Source organism: Nycticebus coucang, chromosome 21 (assembly GCF_027406575.1).
Source record: "Nycticebus coucang isolate mNycCou1 chromosome 21, mNycCou1.pri, whole genome shotgun sequence".
NCBI lineage: Eukaryota > Metazoa > Chordata > Mammalia > Primates > Lorisidae > Nycticebus > Nycticebus coucang.
In genome coordinates, this window is record NC_069800.1 from 37,035,303 (window position 1) to 37,062,637 (window position 27,335).

Consider the following 27,335-nt stretch of genomic DNA (forward strand, 5'->3'; position numbering starts at 1 on the left):
TAGGGGTGAGGCTGGAGGTGGTAGTGATAGTGCAACTTGGGGATGGGGCTAGGGATGGGAGGGTAGGGCTGGAAGCTGGCGACTGTGGTTGGAAGTAGGCCAATATAGCTAGAGCTGGATCTTCAGCACTGCCTCCTCTCCCCAGTTTTGTTAGGAACACTTAGATAGGTGTTATATAAATGTAGTTTCAAGTTCATGCCCTCACATCCTCTTCTAGTCAAATTGCTGCCCTAAATTCCTCCAGTCAGTTAAGCTGGAGCCACCTCCAGAAACTAGACATAGGAATTGACCAGCACAGTGCCACAGGGCAAGGAGAGACAGGGTGGAGCAGTGGTTAGGAGCATAGTCTCAGGAGCTGTGCAGAATCCAGGTTCAAACTCATTTAGGAGTTTAGATTTCTCCATCTGTAAATGGAAATGATAATACTTCACAGGATTTTCTTGAGGATGAATGAGTTTTTGTATTTAAGGCTATTTTTAGAGTGTCTGGGACCTAAAAAGTGCTATCAGGGTGGCACCTGCGGCTCAGTGAGTAGGGCACTGGCCCCATATACCAAGGGTGGCTGGTTCAAACCCAGCCCCAACCAAACTGCAACAAAAAAATAGCCAGGCGTCGTGGCAGGCGCCTGTAGTCCCAGCTACTGGGGAGGCTGAGGCAAGAGAATTGCCTAAACCCAAGAGCTGGAGATTGCTGTGAGCTGTGACACCATTGGACTCTACAGAGGGCAACAAAGTGAGACTCTATCTCTGAAAAAAAAAAAAAGTGCTACCAGTTAGTGTTATGGAGAAGGATGCCCCCCAGGCCTTTGGAGAAGGGGCCAGGGATCCCTTAGCCTTACAAAGGGCTTTACCCAGTGGCACAAAAGTGAAGAAAGGGCGCCAATGAGGTTTAAAAATAATATCAGCCAAGGAGCTGAATCTTCAGGAGCCAGCCACTCCTAGATCTTTAAGTTGGGGTAAACTGTTTTCAGTTTCTAGGGTACAAAGACCTTTCTGTCTACCAAGCGTTAGCATAATCCAGAGTGAGCCTCCAGCCTCCTGGACTTTCTGGAAAGTTTGGAGACATTTTAGGTTGAACATAAATGAATGATAGGGCCAGGAACTGAGCACCAGATCTGGTGCTGGGCGGCCTTGCAACGGAAAAGACAGTCTTGCACCACAAAGAACAGCCTCTCCTTTCCCACGTCCTGCCAGAACCTACTGCGGCTGCTCCTAATAACCCAAACCTAAACCATGACTCATTTTTCAAATACACTTATAGTAGTTTTTGCATGGTTTTAATATACACAAAATTTTCCAGGAAAGCAACTACTGTGTCATTTGAGGGAAGGTTGGACTTTATGTGGTTCATAACTTTATTAAGAGGGGTCCTGACTGAGCCTCGGGACCTTGGGACACCTAAACTGAGACCCGACGAATGAGCAGGGGCTGACAAACGGAAGAAGGGAAGTATCCCAGGCAGGAGGCAAGAGCAAATCCTAAAAGACCAGATTGTGTCTGAGAAGGTGCCCCTGGAGCGGAGACCTGAAGAATGCTGAGCGGCCAGTGAAGGGAATGTGTTCCAGACAAAGGGAACAGCAAAAGCAACAGCCTGAGGCTAATGTAGACCCGGCACATCCCAGCAAGCAAGGCAAGGTGCCTGGAGCAGAGGAAGCTAGTGATGAGCTGGTGCACAAGGCCCATTTCACATGGGCCTTGCAGGACGTGAGACTGTCTTCTATTCGGAGTGAGATGGAGATCCCCGGAAAAACTGCGTGCAGGAGTGTCCGGTTCGCGGTCTCTCGCCCCCAGCCCCCGCCGCCCCCTTATAATGTAAGCTGCCATAGCCACAGCCTTGGAAGAGCATCAAGGCATTGAAGCTCTCAGTAAATGTTTGAACAAGTAGGTGAATGATCGAATGAATAAGTTAATGAAATGAGGGGATGAGTCAGGGAATAATTGCGACTCTGACTCCTTTAGGCAGGTGTAAGACTCACCACGCCTCTCCGCTCGGGAGAGGTTAGGCTGCGGTCTGTGCTGCGGCCTCCAGAGGGCGCGGAGCGGCGGGGTTTCCCGCACGGAGGGCTTTGCGTAAGGCACCGCGCGGGGCGGGGCCTGCGGTCGGGCTTCCTTCGGCTGGGCCGGACTGACAGGCAAGCGGAACTCCAGAGCAGGGCTGCGGCTGTGCGAGGGCGACCGGAGTGGTTTTGGAAGCGCACAGAGCGAAGATGGCGGCGGAGCGACAGGAGGCGCTGAGGGAGTTCGTGGCTGTGACAGACGCCGAGGAGGACCGGGCCCGCTTCTTCCTCGAGTCGGCCGGCTGGGACCTGCAGGTAGCGCCGCGACGCTGGTTGTATCGGGTGGACAGGGGGCTGCGGGGCGCGGGCGCCTAGCAGCAGACTGAGCCCGCGGTGGCCGAAGCGCACAGTCATCCCCGCCCGGCCGCGGCCCGACCCAGGCCTCATGGTCCCGGGTCCGCTTGTCACGCGTCGCCCGTTCGGCTTGGGAGCTGGGGAGCGCGGGATGGCCCTAGCCTCCTTTGCCGCGCCTCGCTTTCTCCCTGTCTCGCCCGCTCGGCGTTGGCAAGACCGGGCACTGCCGCAGCCGGCGTGGAGCTGGGCTGTCTGGGGGCGTGGCTGCCGCGCACAGCTTCTTCTGGAAGCCGGGCTGTCCCGAATGAGTGGCTCTTGAACAAGGTAGAGCTCGGGACCTAGTGGTTGATCATTTCCATTTCCCAAGTCCGACACCAGAGGAAAAAAGAGCAGGGGCCGGAGTTGGCCCACGCCCCCTCCTCCTACCTGATTACTCGGAGAAACTCCCTCTGGTTTGGTGGCACAAGGTTACCTCTCTTAGTTTATCAGTAAGATGGGATTCTCATGGAAATTGCTTTCTAGTTCATGTCATGTGCTAAGTATTCACTAAATGTTTGCTGATTGGTTAAGAAGACTTAAAATAAGCTTTGCAAGGCAGGGATTTTGGTAGCGTGATCAGTCCCCACAGCCTGCCCTAGAACAGTACCTGGCACATAAAAGCACTCCATAATTAACTGCAGGAAGAATTGCATAAATGTTCTTGGCAAGCCTACGTCTTAAGTAGATGATGATGGTGATGATGACGACTTTTATTGAGTACCTACCATGAGCCAGGCACTGTTCTAACTGCTTTACATACAGGGGCTGGCAAAGGGAAGAAGGGAAGTTAATGCCTAACTGCTTTAGGTCTTATGTCATTAACCTTAGCATTCTGCAGCTGAGATTTGGGAAAGTTGAGTAACTTGCTGAAGGCCTCATTAACTACCAAGCAGAAGAGATAGGATTAAGAACTCAGTTCTGTCTGATTCTAAGCAAACAGAATCCAAGCTCTTGCCACCATCCTGGCAACACTGTGAGGTAGAGATTAGTCCCATTCTATGGATGAGGAATTGGAAGCTCAGAGAGCAAGAAATGTGCCAGGGTCACACAACCAGTAAGTATCGGGATTGGGATTTGACTGGGTCTGCTGCCAAATGTAAATTGCTTCTCAAACATAGGAGAGTTAGTATAAGCATCACACTTGTGCAGACACAGTGTGAAACTCTGGACAGAAACAAACAGAAAAGTTTTCTGCCTGAAAGACGTAAAAACACAGTATTATGATCAACAGGTCATCTATCTCATTTTCGTAGTATAGATGGGAAAACTGAGGCTTGTGCATGTGATGTGAGTTGCCTAGCAGGACCAGGACTTAAATGTAGGCTCCCTGAATGCCAGCATGTCCTGGGACAGCACACTGCCTCCTTGCCATGTGGTTATGTCCCATGACAGCTCACTGCCTCTTATAAGGCTGATGACCTTGAGGATATGAGCTGGGTCCATTTCATCTTATGACCTCGGTGCTCTAAGTAAGTGATCGCAATTGTATGCTTAGGTAAGAGAGATGTACAGTGACAGATGGCCAAAGGACTCCCATATTCCTTCTGCATGTATAGACCTAAGACATGAGTGTTCATAAATCTTAATGGATCATCACAACCAGTGTGCAGGGCTGGTGGGATGTGTGTTCCCATTTCACAGATTAGGAAAAGGGCGCAGAAAGAAAGGAAGAGTTGCAACCTGGACTGACTTCACAGCTCTGAATCCTAGCTATAATGGAAAAGTTTAAGAGTGAGAACCTGAGCAGACTGCCTGGGATCAAACCTAGTTCCAACTGTATAGCCTTGGACAATTTAACTTCTTAGTTCTTCTGTATCAACTGTAAAATGAGATGATAACAGTACTAATGGCAGAGTCAATGAGGACTAAATGAATTAACACATGTACAGTGCTCCAAACAACCTGGCACATAAATAAGCACTCAATAAATGTGTGCTGCTTTTATGAGATCACATTTCTTCATAAGATGGGAAGGAGGAGTGTCTTGCACCCCAACCTTCCTTCATTTCCCCTAAGTGAAGACTAATAGGCTGTTACCTGTTGGTCTGATTTGCTGTGGCCCCTAGTTATTTAAGTATGAGTCATATTTTTATTCCTTCATGCTCAAAGGAGATATGTGTTAGGTGAAGACCTGTTTAAGGGACCCAAAGTACTACCTCTCTGTTTCAGATTGCACTAGCAAGCTTTTATGAGGACGGAGGGGATGAAGACATTGTGACCATTTCACAGGCAACCCCCAGTTCAGTGTCCAGAGGCACAGCCCCCAGGTAAGAGCCAACTTCAATTATTGCTATATGAGTGTTCCCAGCAGTGATGTTGAGCTATTTTCTGACTTGGCAGAAGGTTCAGGCCTGGGTGTGTTGTGGACCAGTGGGGTTGAGTGAGAAAGTGATGGGTAGCAATTCCCTGCAAACTCTAGTCATTTCCTGTAGATATATGCATGACTTTTACCTGAGTATGGTTTGTGGCTTAATCCTGGGGGAATTTATAGAACCTACATTTAAGATTTTTGAGTCTCTTTTTTGTACAAAATGTGAGGAGTGACTGCTTCATCTCTGAAGTTTTGAAGTAGAAGCCAAAGGGCTTCCTTTCAGGGGTGCTGTAGATTTTAAAGATTAAGCTAGATGACTTTACAAAGGCTGTTTTGATACTTATGGATACTCATTGCCATATTAAGCCATATTAAGAAGTCTTACAGAAATTAAACCTATATAACCTATACTTCCCCAAGTTGACTAGGCAGACCTTATTGTTTTAGGTAAAATAATGTTAACTGTTGTGTTCCCCTTTGCCTCCCTGGCTCCCACAGCAGATCACTACTATAATCTGCAGGATGAGACAATGCTGGTCTCCAGGAGACAGGTGGGGCACTTTCCGCAAAAGTGTCTGAACTATGACTCCCATCTCGCCTTTAGCCCATTTGCTTCTAAGAACTCTCTGATATGTGTTTTAGCCAGAAAGTGTTATTTGGGTTTGAATTCAACCTCAGAATATAGATATTATGTTTATTTGCTATAAAGTAATAGATTATGTTTCTCTCCAGGGGCATCTGAGGTTTAAAGTACTTTTCCTCCCTACATCTCATTGCATCTTTAGCTTCTTTCCCTAACTCCCATCTCCAGAGAAAAGAGGTAAAGGTGCTCTTTCAGTTATTTGCAAGTGCTAACCTGTGAGGTATCAGTGATGGCACATTGGAATGTTACTGCCTGGGATGTGGTTGTTAGGGTAGGGGCTGTTCTTGCAGCTACTAATACAGATGGCTGACTTCCTCGGTGTGAGTTTCAACAGCCAACTCGGAGTTGTTGAGGTGTTGCCATGTCAGAAGGAGGGCTAGGGCTAATCGTTTGTACCCTTGTATTAATCTGATGAAATTTTTTTTAAAAGGCAGGGGAGTACAGAAGTTGAAACTTGGCCCCGCATGCCAGCCACATGTTTACTCCTTTCTTCTCTAGTAAAGAAGAGAAAGTCTAAACTCCTCAATAATAATAGCTGCCATTTACTGGGTACTTACTAGGTGCCAGTAGTGGCCTGTACATATACATCTTTTTAGTTTTCACAACAACTGTGTGGGGTGACTACTGTTGCCTTTATCCCCATTTTACAGATAAGGACACTAAAGCTGGGCATCTTTCCAAGATTTTTCCAGAGCAAATAAAATAGGATTTAAATGCAAGGCTGTTTCTGTATTTAGCACCTCAGCTGTCATCTGCAAGAATGTACTGCCTTTCCTTGTGGACATTCCAATCCTTCAGAGTGTGCCCTGAACCTACCTTCCTAATCTTACCCTCTTTGCCTCATTTCTTAAATTCTTTGGTCTAACCAGACTGATTTCTTTGATGTCCCAGTCTGCCTTATTTTTTATTCTCCTGCATTTGTTTAAGCCTCTCACCTGATTGAACCTGCCTGCTCTCTTGCTATCTATCCAAATCCTGTGCATCTTTCCATGTTCAACTCCATCCCCACTTCTCTGTTGAACATGTTATGTTATCCCCAACCCCTGGTTAGGTGGCATGCCACAATCCTCTTCCTCAGAACTCTCGTCACAACTATAATTCATTCACTTCTTTTACTGTGTACTACTGACATTTCTCTGATAATTGCCTTGAATTCTTTTCCTGATATTTAACTTAATTTCTCTCCCTAAGTAAATTGTAAGTTCCTGGAAGTGGAATGGCTAGTATTTCAAGAGTACTCACTGTCTGTCTAGCTCTACCAGATATTCTTACCTATGTTCTTTGGTGAAATGAATTCTTCTTCAGAAGTAGGTAGGATGCTCACCATTTCACAAGTAATTTCTGAGTCTTAGGTTGAGTAACTTAACAGCTACTGTTATGGCAGATTCAAGGCTAAGTCTATGTAAATTCAAATCTGCTTCTGCTTCATGCTCCCTTCCCAGCATCTCCCACCCCCATATACAGGATCAAGCAAGAAGTTAAAAGTTAGTTTCTTACTGTTGTTCCCTCTTTCATCAAACAAAAGTTGTAATTTCCTAGAACCATCATTGTTTGATTCTCTAAACTGCACTATCCAATAAGTTAGCCACTAGTGACCTTAATTAAAATTAAATAAAACATTGTTACTCATTTGCACTAACCACATTTCAAATGCTCTGTAGTCAAATGTAGCTAATGGCTTCCCTATTGGACAGATAGCATTTCCATCGTCACAGAGAGCTGCTGTCGCATTGCCAAAATGTGATCTGGCAAAGGTACCAGAGTAGCCTGCGAGATAGAGTTTTAATACCAAACAATTAAACTTTCTGAGACATTTTGCCAGTTTGTGGAGACCATAGAACAAAATATTCTGATATTGGTAATGTCTCCAGAACATCCACACTATAAAGTTACTCAAAATTTCAGAGCAGTGGTTCTCAAACTTGAATGTGCACCAGAATTATAAGGACACCTCCTTAAAACTAGATTACTGGTTACCCCTTCCGTAGTTTCTGATTCAGGATGATTAAGGTGAGGCCTAAGAGTTTTCACTTCTCACAGGTTTGCCATGATGCTGATGCTCCTAGTCCATGACCAAGCTTTGAGAATCACCACTCAAGAGTAGTACTTAAATGTGCCACATACAAAGGGCCATACATGCATCAGTACCCAACCTGTACACAGAAGGCCCATAAGGTTGGTGCTGTGATAGTTTCCATTTACATGTGAAAAATTAATGGCTCAGAAAATTTAAATAGCATGCCTGAGATTCCAGGGGTAGAGGCAGAGTTGAGATTGGAATTAGGTACATGGAGGTCAGAATCTATGTCAGATACCATCAGTCTGGGAATAAGAATTAATGGAGTCTTCTCCATACTTCCTTCCAGAAAGGTTGTACTAGTTTGCAGTCCCACCAGCAGTGTAAAAGTGTTCCCTTCTCTCCACATCCACGCCAGCATCTGCACTTTTGAGATTTTGTGATGTGGGCCATTCTCACTGGGGTTAGATGATATCTCAGGGTTGTTTTGATTTGCATTTCTCTAATATATAGAGATGATGAACATTTTTTCATGTGTTTGTTAGCCATTCGTCTGTCATCTTTAGAGAAAGTTCTATTCATGTCTCTTGCCCATTGCTATATGGGATTGTTGGCTTTTTTCATGTGGATTAATTTGAGTTCTCTATAGATCCCGTAGACCTCCCATTTGATCCTGCAATCCCATTACTGGGCATCTACCCAGAAGGAAAAAAAATCCTTTTATCATAAGGACACTTGTACTAGACTGTTTATTGCAGCTCAATTTACAATCACCAAAATGTGGAAACAGCCTAAATGCCCACCAACCCAGGAATGGATTAACAAGCTGTGGTATATGTATACCATGGAATACTATTCAGCCATTAAAAAAAAATGGAGACTTTACATCCTTCGTATTAACCTGGATGGAAGTGGAAGACATTATTCTTAGTAGAGCATCACAAGAAATGGAGAAGCATGAATCCTATGTACTCAATTTTGATATGAGGACAATTAATGACAATTAAGGTTATGGGGGGGGGAGCAGAAAGAGGGATGGAGGGAGGGAGGTGGGGCCTTGGTGTGTGTCACACTTTATGGGGGCAAGACATGATTGCAAGAGGGACTTTACCTAACAATTGCAATCAGTGTAACTGGCTTATTGTACCCTCAATGAATCCCCAACAATAAAAAAAAAGAATTAATGGAGTCTCGGCGCCTGTGGCTCAAGCAGCTAAGGCACCAGCCACATACACCTGAGATGGTGGGTTTGAATCCAGCCTGGGCCCACCAAATGACAAGAGCTGCAACCAAAAAAATAGCTGGGTGTTGTGGCGGGCTCCTGTAGTCCCAGCTACTTGGGAGGCGGAGGCAAGAGAATCACTTGAGCCCAGGAGTTGGAGGTTGCTGTGAGCTATGATGCCACAGCACTCTACCCAGGGTGACAGCTTGAGGCTCTGTCTCAAAAAAAAAAAAAAAAGAATTTTTGGAACAAGTACTTCGCACAAGCCATTATACACATGTATATTTGAAAGTGCTTAACAATGGAGAGAGAGAGGATTTTTTTCCCATAGATGCTCATCCTAGCCCCATTATTTGAAGAAACCTGGCTATGTATCTATGGAAAGCGAGAATGAGTAGAATAAGCCTCTGAGGGCACTAATACAAATCTCATCACATGGATCATTTTGAACCATGTTGTATCGAGTATCAGCTAATGCCCAGGAGGCTGCTCTCAGCAGCTAACTCACACAGGGTGTGTATTTGCTGCCTCCTCTCATTCTAGCTGATGGGACCTCAAAGCCTCCTCTTGTCCCTTGATTGTCTCCTTGAAATAAATCTTTACCACTGAGCAGGAGCTTTCTTCCCAGTAAACAGCTCCTCTCTGTTACATCTGTGTTACCCTCTTCCCCCATGTTACATGGAAGCTACTTTTCCCCCTAAGAAATATAGAAATTGTTTTTATCTTTATAAAACTTGTATCTCATGATCCTTGAAAAACTAGTCTTGTTCCTTGTTCTTTTTTCCTAGTTCTAGGAAAAAAGTGACAGTGGAAGACATGTCAGAGGAGGATGTTAACCTTTCGCACACTCATTTTAGGTGTGCCTTCCAACATTGCCTTTTTCCTAAATATTAATACTTTTTTTTCTTGACTACCCTATAGCAGAAGCAAACAGGCACTTTCTCTCCCCAGTTGTTGTCATCCACATCACATATTCATTTGATTTTTACTTCTTGAGTATTTGTCCTTTAATGTATTACAGTTTGTATATGCTGTGCTGCTGCCTTTCTGTAATGCTGTACCAATCCCTTTTCCCCATCAACCCCACCACCCTTTTGCCACCTGATTATCCACCAGTTCTCTGGCAGTTGGTCCAAATATCACATTCTTCTGGGAAGTCTTTTTTGATGTTTCTCCGTTCCTCCGTAATCTGCCCCCCAGAGATGAGGCTCTATGTTCATGGGTCCCTGTGTACTTCCCTCTGTCACCTATTGCGCAGCATTTAGTGGATGGTTTTCTGGCCCACCTGTGCCATTAGCCATTAAGTAACTGAAGAGTAAGAACCATGTCTGATTATCTTTATGATAATAGTATTTAATTCAGTACCTGGCATATAGACATTTCTTCAGTATTTAAAAATTAAGTGATGAAAGTAGCTATCTAGTAATAAGTTTTTAAAGTAGTACAGACCCTATATCTCCCCAAACTTCTACCAAGACAGTTTAAGTAAGATTTTATTTTACCTCACAATAGCACTTTTTTTTATTTTCAGTCCTGTGTAACCTTGAAGAAATAAATGCCACATTATTTCACATATAAACTAAGGGGATTAACTTTTTCCCCATACATTCTCTTCTTGTTCTACCAGAAAAATAAAAATCCAACTTCAGTGTCCTTAACTTCTTGGTAGCTGATAATGGAGGTTATTTTCCCTGAGATTGTTTTGCTCCTTTCTGTGTCTCTAGTGATAATAGGGTGACATCCTTCAGAGACCTTATTCACGATCAAGATGAGGACGAGGAGGAAGAGGAAGGCCAAAGGTAAGTGTTTGACGGGGAAGTGGGGGGTAAGGGGTGCACAGTCCATAGGAAAGTCTTCAGTAATGTGTAAGTCACATAGAACAGGACCCAGGGAACATGACCAGTTAATGTTAGCCATTACTACTGCAGGCTTATAGCCTGCGAACAGTCTCTTAAGTCCCTGTAGTTTAGAAGTGATCCCTTCCCCCATTTCTCTTTTTTCTTTTCTGACATTCTTGGTTTGTTTTTGTTTTTCTAATTATTAAAATATTGTGTATTTATTGAGGAATATTAGGGAGAAGGAAACAAATTATTAAGAAAGAAAAAAAGGATCTAGCAGTCCCACTTCAGGGCATTTATCCAAAAGATTTGAAATCAGTTTGACAGAGAGGTGTCTACAGTCCCATGCTCATTGCAATACTATGCACAATAGCCAAGTTATGGAGTCACCCTAAGTATCTTATTAACAGATGAATGGATAAAGAAAATGTGGATATATATACAATAGAATACTTTTGAAAAGAAGGAAACTCTGTCACTAAGTAAAATAAGGCAGGCACAGGGAAAAAAAATACCTCGTCGTGTCACTTTGTATATCAAATCTAAAGAAATCAAATTCATGGAAGCAGAATGTGGTTACAGAGACCAGGGGTGGAGGTAACAGGGAGAGGATTGTCAAAGGGTACAAGGAGGAATATGGCTTGTTTTTGTGTGGTATGAGATCTATTGCATAGTATTATGAATATAGTTAATAATAGAGTATTGCACATTTCAAAATTGCCAAGAGTAAATATAAAATGTTTTCCTCCACAACAATGTGAGTTGAGGTGATAGATAACTAGTTTGATTTAATTACTCTATTCGTAAATCATATTATCACTTTTCTCTGTAAATATTTACACTTAAAAATTGCCAATTTACTATTAAAAAATTTGAGAAGGAGAAAATACATTATATCACATTATATCATAAACCCAGATATAATTAGGTATCAATATTTTTGGTGTATTTTCTTTCCAGCTTTTTTTTTTTTTTGAGACAGTCTCACTTTGTCACCTTTGGGGTTTTTTGTTGTTGTTTTTGTTGTTTTTTGAGACAGAGTTTCACTATGTCACCCTCGGTAGAGTGCCATGGCATCACACCGCACAGCAACCTCAAACTCTTGGGCTTCAGCCAGTGGTTCTCAACCCTCCCAATGCCGCAGCCCTTTAATACAGTTCCTGTGGGGGCGGCGCCTGTGGCTCAAGGAATAGGGTGCCAGTCCCATATGCCGGAGGTGGCTGGTTCAAACCTAGCCCCAGCCAAAAAAAAAAATACAGTTCCTGTGGGTCGCCACGCACAGGTTGAGAACTGCTGGCAGTCTCTGTTCCAAATCTGCCGACTTAATCTTATTTTCTTTGTTCTTTATTTCTGACATTGGAAGAGCATCTTCCACGTCAGTGATTTAATTCTCAACAGTGACTATTTGTCTCTTTTTTGATCTTATATGAAGATTTTAATTTTGCCACTAAAATTTTGATTTTCCTATCTATTATCACTCCTTAGCCCAGCGACCCACAGGAACTGTATTAAAGGGTCACAGCATCAAGAACGTTGAGAACCACTGGTTTAAGTGATGCTCTTGCCTCAGCCTTCCAAGTAGCTGGGACTACAGGCACCCAACCACAATGCCTGGCTATTTTTTTTGTTGCAGTTATCATTATTGTTTTTTAGCAGGCCCAGGCTGGGCTTGAACCTGCTAGCTCCGGTGTATGTGGCTGGCACCATAACCACTGAGCTATGGGCGCTGAGCCATCACTTTGTCACCTTTGGTAGAGTGCAGTGGCATCATAGCTCACAGCAACCTCAAACTCCTAGGCTTACGTGATTCTCTTGCCTCAGCCTCCCAAGTAGCTGGGACTACAGGCATCTGCCCCAAAGCCTGGCTATTTTTAGAGACAAGATCTCACTCTGGCTCATGCTGGTCTCTAACCTATGAGCTCAGGCAATCCACACACCTCGGCCTCCCAAGTGCTGGGATTACAGGCATGAACCACCGTGGCCAGCCCTCTAGCTTTCTTTTTAATTTAAAAAGCAACATATAATAAACATATGTGTATATTATCCCAACACACACACACCTACCATTTGTTTTTAACCTTTAGGAATGTTATAATTGTCCATCGTGGCAAATACAGACTATAGTGTAATTAAAAAGTATAACATTCATCTACACTTTTGGTAACTATGCTTAATGTTTTGGCATGTTTCCATTCAGTCTTTGTTCTGTGTATGAATATGCTTTATTTTATATTGTATGTGTACGTAGAGAAGGTCGGTTAATTTTGTTTCTTGCTCTTGTTGGATTAATGCTACATTTCAAACACCATGTCATTAAAATTCTTTATAATTGTGCTTGCTTCAGCAGCCCATATACTAAAAAATTCTTTATAAGCATTTTCAGTCAGTGACCATAGTAATAATCCATTAAACTTTCTTTTAGACATTTAGGTTGATTCTAGTTTTTTTACTACTGTAAATATCAGTGCTATGAACATCTTTGTGTATTATCTTTTAGATTATTTTCTTAGAATGGTTTTTAGAAATAGAAATACCAAGTCAAGGGCATGAATTTTTTTAAGGCTCTCAATCACAAACTCGTAGTTCTTAAGAAAAGGCTTTGCAGTCCCTTAATGAAAACCTTATAGTCCATTGAGCAGAACGTCATCTACCTGGAATGAGCAAAAATGAACTAGCTATAGCCTCATTTCATGGGTTTTGGTTCTCCATCGGATCTGCCTCGGTTTGTCAAACATTCCTGAGGAATACTGCATAATGACCATTATGGAAATACAGTTACCTCATCATGGTCAGTCTTGGGGAAGTGAGCAGAGAAATTACATGTGTTCTATTCCCTGTTTTCATCCATTTTGTGACCTTCACACTGCCTCAGAAACTTTGTTTTAGATAGATTCAGATGGAGGAATATATGTTAATTTCAGGGTTTTACAGTTCTTAAGTGAAAGGTAGTGCCATCAAGTATGAATACCTAGCTCCTAAACAGCCTCCTCCTTCTACCCAGCACGTCCTTTGGGCAGTGGCCTTCCTCAATTTCGCATCCCTATTACTTCCTTGACCCTTCAGCATTTCAGACTTGAAAGGACACTGGTACTGTTGTTCTCACCAGGGCCTATGGCTTTGCCTGACGTTTCCTGCTGATTGTCAGGAAATAGAGGACTGAGACTAATTTTTATTGATTCTCAATTTTCCCGACTTGGGGACATGCTTTTGAGACCCAGCTGTTAATAGGCATGAGAAGGAGACAGTTGGCCAGGCTACATGACAGATGGTTTTCAGACCCAGGTAAAAAAAATACTAACTTAAATCTCAAGCTATGCCTGGTCTATCACAAAGCCCATTGTCGTATGTTGGGCTTATATTTGAGATTGGAACTTCCCTGACCTCCAGTACCCTCTCTTCAGGGCCTCCAGGGTGTCTCACATGAATGGCAAGGTGAGGTGAAGCTTGGGGGCATTCTTGGTGCTGTATCACACCATCTTACCTGTGTGCATTACTCTGCTTGTTCTTTTGCATACATCTGCTGATTTGAACCTCACGACCCTGACTTAAGGAACAGGTAGGTAGGGCATGTGGTCCTTCCCTTCCATTTCAGAGATTAAGGAAAGTGAGTTCCAGAGCAGTACATTCACCTGCCCAAGGTCACACAGTGGCAGAGCCAGGACTAGAACCCCGCTGCTTATACTAACCACACCACTGCCACCATTAATCCAGAGCTACTAGTCATAGCTGCTTGTGGCTGTGACCGTAGTTGCTGTCTTCTGGAGGTGCTGGCCAACAGCAGTCTGATAATTCCCAGCTAGGACTCTCTCCTAAGTGATGTGCTGTCGTGCATGCCTGGAATGCCATTCCCTGATTTGTTCGCTTGGTAAGTTCATCCTCAAGACTGGCCCAGAAGACACTCTTCTAGGAAGGCTTGGCTGTCATTCTAGCTCAGTGTTCCCAGAAACCCCTTCCTGACATTTATTGCTGCTCACACTGCACTGTACCTGCCTGCCTCCTTACATGTGTCCCCTACTACCAGGAAGTTCTTGAAAGACAGGCATTGTACTCTTCACCTCGGTGTGCCCAGCATTTAGCCTAGAACCTGCTCTATTGCATGCTCTATTCATGTTTTCAAAGTGCATTTGGTGTTAGAGGTATATTTTCTACACAGGTTTTATGCTGGGGGCTCAGAGAGAAGTGGACAGCAGATTGTTGGCCCTCCCAGGAAGAAAAGTCCCAATGAGCTGGTGGATGATCTCTTTAAAGGTGCCAAGGAACATGGAGCCGTAGCTGTAGAGCGAGTGACCAAGAGCCCTGGAGAAACCAGTAAACCGAGAGTGAGTATAAGGGTCATTGTCTGTGCCCACAGGACTCGAGTTCCAGAGCTGAGAAAGGAGAGCTTCTTCACCCCAGTAGTGACTGATTTTGGGTTTTGGTTTTTTTCCATTTGCTCACTTGGTCTCCTATGCAAAACACTAGTATAGTTTCTCTTACCCTTTAACGTGAAACCAAGATTTGAGGGAAAGTTTTTGAACCTGTGACCTATGGTCTGGATCAGGTCCTACAAACATGTTTTGTTTGGCCTATCCAGTTTGACCTACTTGGTGTTTTCTTTGTTTTGTTTTAATTGAATTAATAGCCACCTGTTTTGTGTAAAATCTAGGTTTCTATCTTCTTTGGGAAAATCAAAAAGTCTTTGATACTATCCTGTACCAAATTACTACATGGCCATGGTTAAGATAACCAGACCTTAGTTGCAGCTTTTCCCTTAAGCTGGGTACCACTCCTTCCTACCCCAACCTTGCACTTTCCAGCTTTCACACCAATCCTGGCCATTTAATTCATCCTGGCCCCTTAATTTGTTTAGCATACTGTCTAGCACTGAGTTTGACACCCAGAGAAAGTGCATCTAATTATTAACAAGCTTGAGCAGGAAATGTATCAAACTCCTTTCTTCCACTTACCTAAGATATATTTGTTGTATCTGAATAACCCCACCACCACCACCACCATAACTGAACAGCTCCAATGTTTCTGAACTTGTCCTTTATAGCCGTTTGCAGGAGGTGGCTACCGCCTTGGGGCAGCACCAGAGGAAGAGTCTGCATATGTGGCAGGAGAAAGGAGGCAGCATTCCAGCCAAGATGTGAGTGTGTATCTATTAATACAATCCCACCAGGGAAGCTTGCGGACTGTTTGTTCTGCCATTTTTCAGAAGAGAATGGTTACATGTTGTACATGAACCAGCAGCCTCTAGCCTACAGAGATGGTGCCCTTGCTGTATAGTCCATGGTGGAGAGGCTTATGAGAAAATTGAAGGTAGCTCTCATCTGCCTAGGAGAGGGGTTCTGGTGAGAATGGGTGGGAAAAGGGACAGATAAAGGAGTTTTCTGAACATTCCAGGGATCTCAGGAGAGGAACAGTGTATCTGGCATGTTCTCTGGTGTTATAGGAACGTCTAAAGAGTTTGGTCTTTGTACCGCCTGTGAAGGCCTAAAATGCAACTTTCTTTTTGTTTTCCTAATTATTGTCCAGTACTTTCTCTCTCCTGTGCTTATAGGGTCTCTCCATAAGTGTAATCATACTATAGAGATAATATAAAATAAAAAAGATTCAAAATTATGTCACAAACACTTTCTGGTAGCATTGAGACCATTAATTTTTATAACGTATGTTTTAAATCATTTTGGTTTTTATTCCAAAATAAAGTCAAGCAAGAAGAAAATAAAAATCCCATCTACCTAAAACAGCAGCTGCTAATACATTAGTTTTTAGCCTTCTATAATAAATCCTTAGTTATAAATATGTATGGGGAGTTGCTAAAACAGATAACATAAATATCATTTTTAATGACTACAAATAGTCTGTGAGTAGATTTGCCACACTAAACACCAGCTACATACCAAGCACACTGGTAACACTACAGATAAGGAAGCCACACACTCAACTAAGACATCTGCTCAGAGCTACCAAGGTAGTTAGTGGCAAATTCAACACACAAACACCTGCTTCCTTAAAAAGAGTATGTGCTCTTAACCTGTGCTGTACCACCTTCCTATTCTAGGTTAATGCTTATTTACTTTGCTGGTTGATTGATTTCCCTTTGAATGCATGTGTGTTTGTGTCTGTGTGTTTTAGTAATACCAACACAGGGAAATAGTAAAGACCTGATAATTTGCAAATTCAGAGTGTTGTGCTTTCAAGTTTCCAGATGGTGTATTAATTGCTTACCCCCTGTCATCACAGGTTCATGTAGTATTGAAGCTTTGGAAGAGTGGATTCAGCCTGGACAATGGTGAACTCAGAAGCTACCAAGACCCATCTAATGCGCAGTTTCTGGAGTCTATCCGTAGAGGGTGAGCAGAAAAGCCCTCCGTTAGGTCCCAAAGCAGTGAGTTGAGATACCAGATGGGAAAGGAAGAAGCGGAATATTTATTATTTGAGAAGTGAATTTTTTGAAGCAGATTTAGCGCAGTTAAGATTTAGATTCATGGATCTGTGCTAAAAACTTTCTGTGTCCATTTTTCCCCTTTGGGCCTGGGACAGAGCTAAGTGGCCAAATAAGAAACAGGTGTCTGCTGTGACTGAGCAGGCAAGAGAAGGAAAGACAGACGGTAGCCACTAGAGTGGCCAGCTTCCTGCAGAGGCCCATCATTTTTCACCATTGGGACTAAGAGGTTGCATCTCTGTCACTTCCATCTTCTCTCTGTTGACCCTGGCATGGCCTTTTCTCCTGCAGGGAGGTGCCAGCAGAGCTGCGGAGGTTAGCTCACGGTGGGCAGGTGAACTTGGATATGGAGGACCATCGGGACGAGGACTTTGTGAAACCCAAGGGAGCCTTCAAAGCCTTCACTGGCGAGGGTCAGAAACTGGGCAGGTAAGGAACAGCACAGGTGGGAGCTGGACTATGTCAGTCACACCTGGCAGGCATGACAGACCTCGTGTATCATTTACTTTGGTTAGAACTTTACTATTTAAAAACTATTTCAAATTTTATTTTTTGGGGAGGAAAAGTATGAAGAACATGGGCTTCGGAGTTAACAAACCTCCGTTTATATCTCTGCTTCTTTGCTTTCTAGCTGTTTGACCTTGGACTATATAGCCTCCATTGCCTCAACTATAAGTTGGGATTAATAGTGGGCATAGTGGCTCGCACCTATAATTGCAACACTTTGGGAGTCCAAGGCAAGAGGATCACTTGAGGGCTTGAGTTTGAAACTAACCTGGGCAACATAGTGAGACCCCATCTCTACAAAGAGTAAAAAAAATTAGCCGGGGGTGGTGGCATGTACTTATAATCCCAGCTACTCTGGAGACTCAGGCAGGAGGATCACTTGAGCCTAGGAGTTCCAGAATGTGATCATGCTACTGCACTCCACCCTGAACAACAGTGAGACCCTGTCTCTAAAAAATTAAAAATAAGAAAATTAAAACATAAATTAGGACTAATGTGAGTCCCTATGTCCTGGAATTTATGTTGGGAAGAATAAATGAGCTGACGCATGCAGAGCACTGCCCTGTAGTGAGCAGTCAGTATAAACAGAAAATGTAACGCAATTGCTGCTTTGACTCAGTAATCTAGGGTGTTCCAGGATAGTGTGTATCCTTGATAGCTTGAGGCCGAATGGGGGTTCCAAGGGAGTAAGGAATTTTATACTCTCCCATCCAGCCAGGCCTCACAGTAGCATTGCTCAGGATCCAGGGACGCCTAAGGACACTGCTGTTGCTGTGCAGGCTGGTGCTCCACCATTATGGCAGTTCAGCAGCTCTTATCTGTACTTTTTTGGCCTTTTCTGACATTCTTTCACTCCCTAAGACTTTTCTACCTTGTATCCTCTGTGACTGCCTTATTTACTCGCTTGTATACCCTTTACCATCAGACATTCTCTTATCTTGCATTGAAACCCTCTGATAGGATCTGATTTGTTAATAGTCACTGTTATCCCTGATAGGCAGAGGTCTGACACCAGACCTGTAGGGCCACAGAGTTGCTTGGTCAGTGTTCTTCAGAAGGACTGTACACATGACAAGCACTCAGAGCATAGTGCCCCTCCTGGCCAATATAATACTTTGGAGAAGGAAAGCTAAGGCTCTTAAACTTCAGGAGCTTGCCTAGGCATGTGACCAGTGTGTGGCGGAGCCAGACTAAAACCCAGGCCTCCTGATTGGCATTCATTCCTTCCCCCACTCCTGCACAGCAAGACACCCTCTCTCACTTAGATCTGGCAGCCCTTAAGGTAGCTACTACCCTTGCTCACCTCTCCACCATCTGCAGAGCTCAGAGCTTGGTCTGCCAGTACCTATGCCATGTGAGCTTCTGGCTGGCCCTGTCCTGAGATGCCCTACCTCCCTGTCAGCCGGTCCTGCCTCATCAGGAGCAAGGGTCAGAGCTCAGGACATTAGATTTCCCAGACCAGAACAGTTATGTCAGCCCTGCTGTCATTTCCTTTACCCCATGACAGGCAGTGGGCTAGCTCAGAGTGGCTGTTCTCAGAGTGAGTTTCCCCGTCAGTTGTGAACTTTCAGGAGCATCTGATAATTTTTTTTTTTTATCTTAAAAAATATATGTAGATTAAAAACTTTCCCAAACCTAATACCCAGAAGTCTACTCTTGTTCACTTACGTAACGTGTGTTTGTGAACAGGCTGTTTTCCCACCTCCTTTTGTCCTAATCAGTGAAGTATGGCTCTCTCTCATTCCACATCAGTAAATGTGTTCCTACACTTTTGTTTCTAATGCTAACATAATTTTCTAGGCCGTAGATGTGCTATAATTTAACCAGACCATGCCAGTATTATGAACAATATTATGGTGAGTATCTCTGTATTTAAATCTTTGAATATAACCTAAGCCTGGGCTAGAAGTAAAATTGTTTACTCAAAGGGGCTTTATGCTTTTAAGATGTAAAATTTTTACCCTCACCACTAGTTCAGAGGGAAGACTCAAAACTCAGAAAACCATATAGTTTGATTTTGATGTCATAAAACTTATAGGAAATGCTTCTGTTGGAAAGTCTAACTATATTATGTGTGCCAGACCCCACATCTCAAAACATTAAAATATGTTTTTAAGAAAGTCTGTTTTAGCAGCATAGGAATAAATACAAGATAAGCACAAGCTGATATAGAACTTGATAATCAGGCATAATGTTTGTCAACAAAATAACTGTTCATTGCCAGTTTCACTTGCATTTTATTTCAGTTCTGGCTTTTTATGAAAATTGAGCTAAAAAAAAAAGTTTTATATAGCTAAGCAAAATGGGATTTTGCCTTTTCAGTAAATCAGACAGCTTCTTCGGTTTTTTTTCATAAATGTTGCTGTGTTTTCCATTGTTTTGTCCACCAAAATGATCAGGTTCCAGAAGTTTAAGAAAATTTTCTCAGATTTACCTAAAAATCAGGGAAATCAGGTGCAGTGGTTCACACCTGTAATCCTAGCACTCTGGGAGACTGAGTCGGGTGGATTACTTGAGCTCAGGAGTTCAAGACCAACAGCAAGAGCTAGGCCCCATCTCTACTAAAAATAGCAATAGCTAGGTGTTGGGGGGGAACCTGTAGTCCCAGCTACTTAAGAGGCTGAGGCAAGAGGATTGCTTGAACCTAGGAGTTGGAGGTTGCTGTGAGCTAGACTGACACCATGGTACTCTACCGAGGCAGGAAAATAAAATCCTCTCTCAGTTATCTGGTGAAATACTTTAAAGTGAATGAATAGGTTGTCTCGGTTGCAAGATTTGGAGAAAATTATTTCGGTTGTTGTAAATTTGTTTTGTTGCTTAGGTTTTACATTACTTTGGGATAGGAGCTACTATGAGCTTGGGAAAGATGACATTTATTTGATTTTGAGTTGCAGACACTAGATGTGCACTTGGGCGGGCTTCACTGCTGCTGAGGTGAGCATTCACTGCTACCCTCCTTTGTATCATGGTCATTTTTGTGAAGGAGATGGCTGTGTCTTAGGATTTGTGATTATGGCAGAAAGTGCCCAGTGCCACTTCATTCCCATTAGAAGGCAAGGAAGTCAGGTGATTCAGGTTCTGGATCTGGGTGAGACTTGTTGGGATGTTTGCAGGGAGAAACTAAAGAAATACCCCTGTTACACACATCTGCTCTGACCTCGCCTGCCTGTCAGTAAAATGCCCTCACTGCTGCAAATGGCCAGGCACTCCTTGAGTATACTGGCCCAAGTGTTGGCAGTTCTCCGGAAAACCAGGCAGAGGCCCGTTCCTTTGAACAGATGCACGTGGCTATCCCATGTGGTATTCTCTGCTCCAGACACTGTCTTGCTCTCGTTATTTGAAGAATCATGAGGTCCAGTATTAAGAGGTTCCTGTTGTACTCCCCATCCTCCTTGAGAGCAGTACAGGCTTGGGAGTGCCTCAAGTGACCTTCCACTTACAGCCCCTGGGTAGCCAATAGCATCACCAATTGATTTTGGACCAGAATTCAGGCAAATACAAGTGGGGCAGGACTTTGAAGAATGATAGCAACCGGCTATTTTAGTGTTTTATGCTGTTACCTAAGCACCATGCTAAGCATTTCACATGTATTATCACTTTTAATCCTATTTTGAGCCCCATTCTACAGAAAAGGACTCAGAGGCTTGGCAAGGTCAGATCATACCCAGGGCCACACTACTGGCCAGTAGAGAGCTAGGTCCCTCCAGTCTCTGCTCTTCTCTGCCACTCTGCTTAGTGTCCTGGATATGCTTGCATAGCCATATTTGTTTGTGTTTTTAGTATATGCTGGATACAGTACATATTTTTACTGTTTTCTCAACTCTCTGGAAGATTTTAACTCTTTTATTGATAAGAAAACTGATTCTTGGGTGTGGGTTCTGGAAATCCAGGCCTAGATTTGTCTGACTGATGCCAAGAGTAGGTGAAGAGTGTGTTGATATTAAGAGCACTAGACTCAAAGAGCTTGGCTTATATCCTGGTTGCACCTTGAACGACTCTCGAGATCTTGCTTAACCCCACTGGGCCTCAGCTTCCTCTTCTGTAATGTGAAGGTGATGAGTCTGTACCTCACAGGCTGTTGTGAGGGTCAAGTGTACTAATATATGTAAAGTACTCAGCACACGGCTGGGCTTGGTAATGAGGGCCTCATAAACGTCATCTTGCTTATGATACCACCCTACCTCACCTTATATTTAGAAAGTAGCAAAAACAGTCAGAAGCAACACAGCCAAATCCAGGCATCGGGCTTTTCTTGACCTGCCAGCAATAAGCACCAGTCCTCTGCAAGAGGCTGTGCTGGGAAGGAAACCCAGACAGCTGTTGCTTCCTGCATAGGGGACTTCCTAAATCTCTGGCCCTGAGTCAACCTCTGCGCATACTATCTTATTTAATTCTCACAACAGAACAGTTCCTTACTTAATACACAAAGATGAATCCCTGGAAACTCGAGTGACTTGCACAAGGCCACACAGGTTATTTAGTGGTAGTGCTGGGGCTGGATGATAGGCAGTTCAGCACCAAAGCCTGTGCTGTTTCTCCAGCATCACACAGACTGTCCCTTATAATAATGGCTGTCATGTACTGACTGCCTCCCCTACAAGGTATGAAGGAGAGTATCCCCATTTTATAGAAAAGGAAGTGAGGTGCCAAGATGTTTAATAACTTGCTGAGTGCCACCAGCTCATGAGTGACGAGTATATTAGACTCCCGGAACAAGGGAGAAGTTTGAGAAAGCATTTTCAATATAAGTATTATTTTCCTGAAGTAAACCATAGAAAGTAAAGTCCTGTCTCATGAGGAATACATACATCTGTAGAGGAAGAAAGCTTATTCACTGGGTAAATTTTTTAAATTTTGAAACTGGTCTGTAGAAGCACGTGCTTCTGTTTTCTCATCTGTAACATGGAGATAATACCCATCTCAGAGGGGATGGTGCAGTGAGGCGTGATCTAAAAGCCCCCTTAGGCAACACAAAGTAAGTGTAAATATCACTCCTTTTTTTTTTCTACCCCCAACCCTTACCTGAATTGTCCGCTACTTTGGAAAAACAGTTTCTTTCTCATTTTAGGCCTGACTGAAAATGTAGTAGGTAAAGTTCCCTTTTCAGCAGGCAGTAGCTTCAGTGAGTACCTGTCATATACTTGGAATTATTACAAATAGTTGAAGGACAGGCTGCCTAAAGTCTTAATTGGAGAGTTTAATGCCTATAAAACTGATAAACAAAACAAGATATATTGGCTCTTAGACGTTACCAGGGGTAACATTTAACTTTTCACTTATTGCCAAGCAGTTTTTTTTTTTTTTTTTTTTTTTTTTTGAGACAGTCTCTATGTCGCCCTCAGTAGATTGCTATGATGTCACAGCTCACAGCAACCTCAAACTCTTGGGTTTAAATGATTCTCTTGCCTCAGCCTCTCAAGTAGCTGAGACTACAGGCACCCCCCACAATACCTGGTATTTTGTTGTTGTTGTTGTTGTTTTTATCAGATTTTGGCCAGAGCTGGGTTTGAACTCGCCACCTCCGGCATATGGGTCAGCGCCCTAGCCCTTTGAGCCACAGGCACCACCCAATACCTGGTATTTTTTTGTTGTAGTTGTCATTGTTGTTTAGCAGGCTTGGGCCAGGTTTGAACCTGCCAGCCCCAGTGTATGTGGCCAGCGCCCTAATCACCGAGCTTCAGGCATCGAGCTGCCAAGCAATTCTTGAGGCTTGTGGTGGTGTAATTTATCTGAGGGTCCCAGTCTACATTTGAGGCACACATCCTGTGAGGCTGGTGCATGGATCAGCTCCTCTAGTAGCTAGTGAGTGTGGCCGGCTTTCTTCCCTGGGCTCTACTTTGTCATTCTCTGAGCTCCTATTTTTCTCACTCCCTTTCTCACTCACTTTTATTCTTATAAAAGAATAAGTTCACTTTTCAGTTCTTCATTCATTATATGCTTCAGGGCAGTATTTACAAACTGGGTTCCATGAGATACTCCGTCAGTAGGAAATTAACAAGTATAACATGAAAAAAGGGCCTGGTGGTTAAATACATTTGCTTTAATTGCACAGTCAAGACCTTTAATATGCTAGTGACCTCTGATGCTGTAGGTGTAATACATGGCATTTTCTAAACCATCCTGGAGCTCTCTCAAGGGTCCCATGGAACACACTTTGGAAAGAACTCTTAGCTGGATTTGCTATGAGTGCTATCTATTGGGAGTTTTATGCAGAAGCTATCCCATGTCAGGGTATTATTCTGGTGACTCGATCTAGAAAGCTTTTACGATATCCTACATTACCCTGTATTTTAAAAAATGCAGTAGTTAATGCAAGTGCAAACACTAGTCAACAATGTTTGGGCATGAAAACACAAGTTAACTGGTGACCCGTCAACAAGGGGTTAGCAAAAACTGAACAAAGCATGGAGCGTTAACCCTTATTAAAAAATCTTGTTACTACCTTTTTGAAACTGAGGGCACTTGAGGTAACTTGCCCAAGGTTGCACAGTTAGTGGGTGGATTCAAAGCCTCGTCCCTGTAATTCTAATATCTGAACCCTCAGCATCATGGCAGACATCATGTCCTGTTCTTTGTATGATTGACCCTTGTGTGACATCGCACTAGGTCCCCCCCCATACTTGACACAGGAGTACACAATACACTTTTGAGGTACACTGAGGAATGCAGGCCTGAAAATTCCATCACAGAGAAAGAACCTGGATTGCTACCCTTACATGCCTCACCAGTCACCTGCCAGGCTGTGCCCAGGCTGCCTCAGCTGCAGACTTGGCACGCCCTCCTCTGCTGCTTCATCAAGGCCAAAACACATCCTGATCTCTTGGATTCTCCAGCCTGTTGACTTTGTCTCTCCCACCCCAGGCTCCCTTGCTTTTCTCCCCTCAAGCCCTTGTTCAGGTAAAGACACTGAGGAGGAAGAAGGTTACTCCAGGGGTGAGAGAGCTAGCAATAACATGACTCAAAGTTTCAGGTGAATTCCGCTGGACCTATAGTTCCATGAGAGCCATTATTCTGTCTGTCTGGGTCACTGTATCACAGCACCAAACACTGTGGCAAGTTACACAGCACATGCTCAGTATAAGCCCAAGAAGGGCATCCCTGAGGGGCCTTGTATCTGCTCATGTCCTAATGTGATCCTCTCTCCTCAGCACTGCCCCCCAGGTATTGAGTACCAGCTCTCCAGCCCAACAGGCAGAAAATGAAGCCAAAGCCAGCTCTTCTATCTTAATCAACGAGTCAGAGCCTACCACAAATATCCAAATACGGCTTGCCGATGGCGGGAGGCTGGTGCAGAAATTCAACCACAGCCACAGGTACTCATGCTTTCTGCCTAGTGTTCCAGAGACTCCTGCAAGTGTGTAAGAAGTGGGGAGCCATTCTTCCTCCTAAACACCAGCAGGCCCTCCAGGCTTTCCCCGGAGGATGTAGTAGGGAAGAAGGACCTGGAGGCCTGCAGCCTTAGGTTCTGGCCCCCACTCTTCACCAGTGAGACTGGCACCTACTCACTTCCCTCCTGTGGACCTCCTCATCTATAAAATCAGGGGATTGGATTCCTCAGGGGTTTTTAGCCACCACACTCTGTTCAAAGGAGTCTTATACTAAAGTCCAAATACAGAAGAGAGAAAATCAGAACTGCCATATTTGATGGTGGGGCGGGGGGAGCGGGCAGTGAGTAGCATCTCACTCACCTGGCTGCTGCTCCCTCTCTCCCCTGAAGGGACCTCTGAAAACCACCAGGCCAGTAAGGTTCTTTCTAGGCCTGGCTGTTGAGAATCCTGGGAATTCCTGCTGTCTTAGACCATCTGGCCTAGGTCAGGGCAAACAGTCAGTGCCTCCCTTATTTTAAGGATGGGGAAACTGAAGCATGACAAAATGAAGAGACTGGGTAGGGAGGCACTGGAGGACTGTTGCCAGTAAATATATTTGGCAGTGTCTTTCTCTAGAACACAGGTGTCTAAATTCCATCACTCGTGAGCCAACTAACCCAGAACCAACATGTGTTATGGTTTAACAATCCTTGAGTACTGACTGGGTTCACCTATGAGGTAAAGGTGTGAAACTAACCCCAGGTGTAAGCCCAGAGCATCTGGAGCAGGGGTCCTCAAACTTTTTAAATGGGGGGCCGGACTATAGTTTAAAAAAAAACTATGAACAAATTCCTATGCACACTGAACATATCTTATTTTGAAGTAAAAAAACAAAACGGGAACAAATACAATCACACCGCCACACGTGGCCCGCGGGCCGTAGTTTGAGGACCCCTGATCTAGAGGTTTGTTCAACCCTTTTTCATTAAGACCCTCCATTACACTTATGTGCTGCAGTTTAAAAAGCATAGCCCATCCCACTGATCTGAGCTGTCAGCTCCAGCACGTTGCTCAGTCCCGGGTGGGTAGCCCACACAGCCAGCTTAGCTGGGAGAGAGCGTTGGTTTGTTTAAAGGCTCAGGCTTGCATCTTGCATGTCCAGACCCTTAGATATGCCAAATTGTAGATGACATAGATTTAGGGCTTGGGGCAGAAGGAAACTTTGGTTTAAGTGCTCTAGGGAAGGAGACTTTGTTTCCAGATGATTTCATCCTCATATAACCACCAGGTTCAGGAGACAAGCGGTGTCTGCAGAAGGGATCCCAGCACCTCGGAGTAGTGGGTCTTCTCTAATCTTTCTGACAAGTAGTTTGAGTGCCTCCTGTGACATATGAGAGAAACATTTTCTGCCTTTGTGGGCTATAGGAGATGACAGTAATCAGATCATCACTGAAGCATTTACTCCCAATCTTGATCAGTACCGTGGGGAGAAGATCAGGAGGCCAGGAGCTGAGGAGGGCAGCTCTCAGGAGGTGGGACTTGCACTGAGGCTGAGATGTGATCAGGATGATGAGAAGGGGATCAGGCAGAGCCTCTGGAGAGAAGAAACTGAATGTTGGAAGGCAGTGTGGCCTGATGAGCTACAAGGAGGGAGAAGACGGGGAAAGAGGGTGTTGGTGTTTATCCTAGGTAAAATGGGAGCCACAGCGAGGAGGTTTTGGCAGGGGAGAGACTTGGGCCCATGAGCTTCCGGGTAGCTTTGGCAAGCTCTCTGGGCAAGACTGAGGGAGAGGATTTGGTAGGTGTGGGTTGTGGCCTGCAGAGAAGGGCACTGCTCACCACTTCCCCACCTCCCTCCTCCCACAGGATCAGTGACATCCGACTCTTCATCGTGGACGCCCGGCCGGCCATGGCTGCTACCAGCTTTGTCCTCATGACTACCTTCCCAAACAAAGAGCTGGCTGATGAGAGCCAAACCCTGAAGGAAGCCAACCTGCTCAATGCTGTCATCGTGCAGCGGTTAACATAACCACCCGGCCAGCTGCCGGCCTCCCTCCTGTGTCTCCCATGGTCAGCGGCAATGCTCTGTGGGGATTACCCCTTCTGCCCCCTGTGCACACCCAGCAGTCCAGTGCCACGTCTCCTCCGTAGCTCTGGGTTCTTAGATCTCGGTTGGACATTTGTTTTCTCCTTAGTTGCATTTCCTGGGTTTTTGTGATGATCAATGGACTTTAATGAAAAAAAATAAAAACAACCAAAAAAATTGAAGGAATATCACCAGCATGTTATACAGAAACTCTCCCACTGAAGCACGATCTGATTGCTTTAAAATCATTTCTTTTGGGGACCTGTGGGAGGAAATTTCCTTCATCCTCCACATAAAAATGACTGTGGCACACAACACTCATGCACTAGTGTGCCCCACCCACCAGCCCAAAGGTGACTACTAGAGGATTTCTGCTTTTCTGTGGAAGGAGGAGGATGTGCAGAAAGAGGCTTTGCCACCATGTGCTCCCACAAGAATATATCACTTGCCCAAATAAGACTTGAGCAGCAGCCAGAGTCCCCTAAAGTATGAGGTTAGACCTAGATGGACACAGCCTGTCCAGGTGAAAAAGAAATAGTTCACTCAGCCGCTGGGAAATCTGATCTTACCAGGCCTCAGCAGTTG

The 27,335-nt window shown here is 44.2% G+C and overlaps 1 protein-coding gene across 1 annotated transcript; it reads left to right on the forward strand.

Annotated features, from left to right (window-relative positions):
• Nucleotides 1–1,816: 1,816 nt before the first annotated feature.
• NSFL1C (NSFL1 cofactor) lies at nucleotides 1,817–26,932 on the forward strand. The gene is made up of 9 exons (XM_053574454.1): nucleotides 1,817–2,311; nucleotides 4,559–4,656; nucleotides 10,307–10,381; nucleotides 14,574–14,739; nucleotides 15,456–15,548; nucleotides 16,649–16,758; nucleotides 17,142–17,279; nucleotides 24,506–24,670; nucleotides 26,531–26,932. The coding sequence occupies exons 1-9, from the start codon at nucleotides 2,207–2,209 to the stop codon at nucleotides 26,691–26,693; spliced, it is 1,113 nt and encodes a 370-aa protein (XP_053430429.1). The 5' UTR covers nucleotides 1,817–2,206; the 3' UTR covers nucleotides 26,694–26,932.
• The last annotated feature ends 403 nt before the right edge of the window (nucleotides 26,933–27,335 follow it).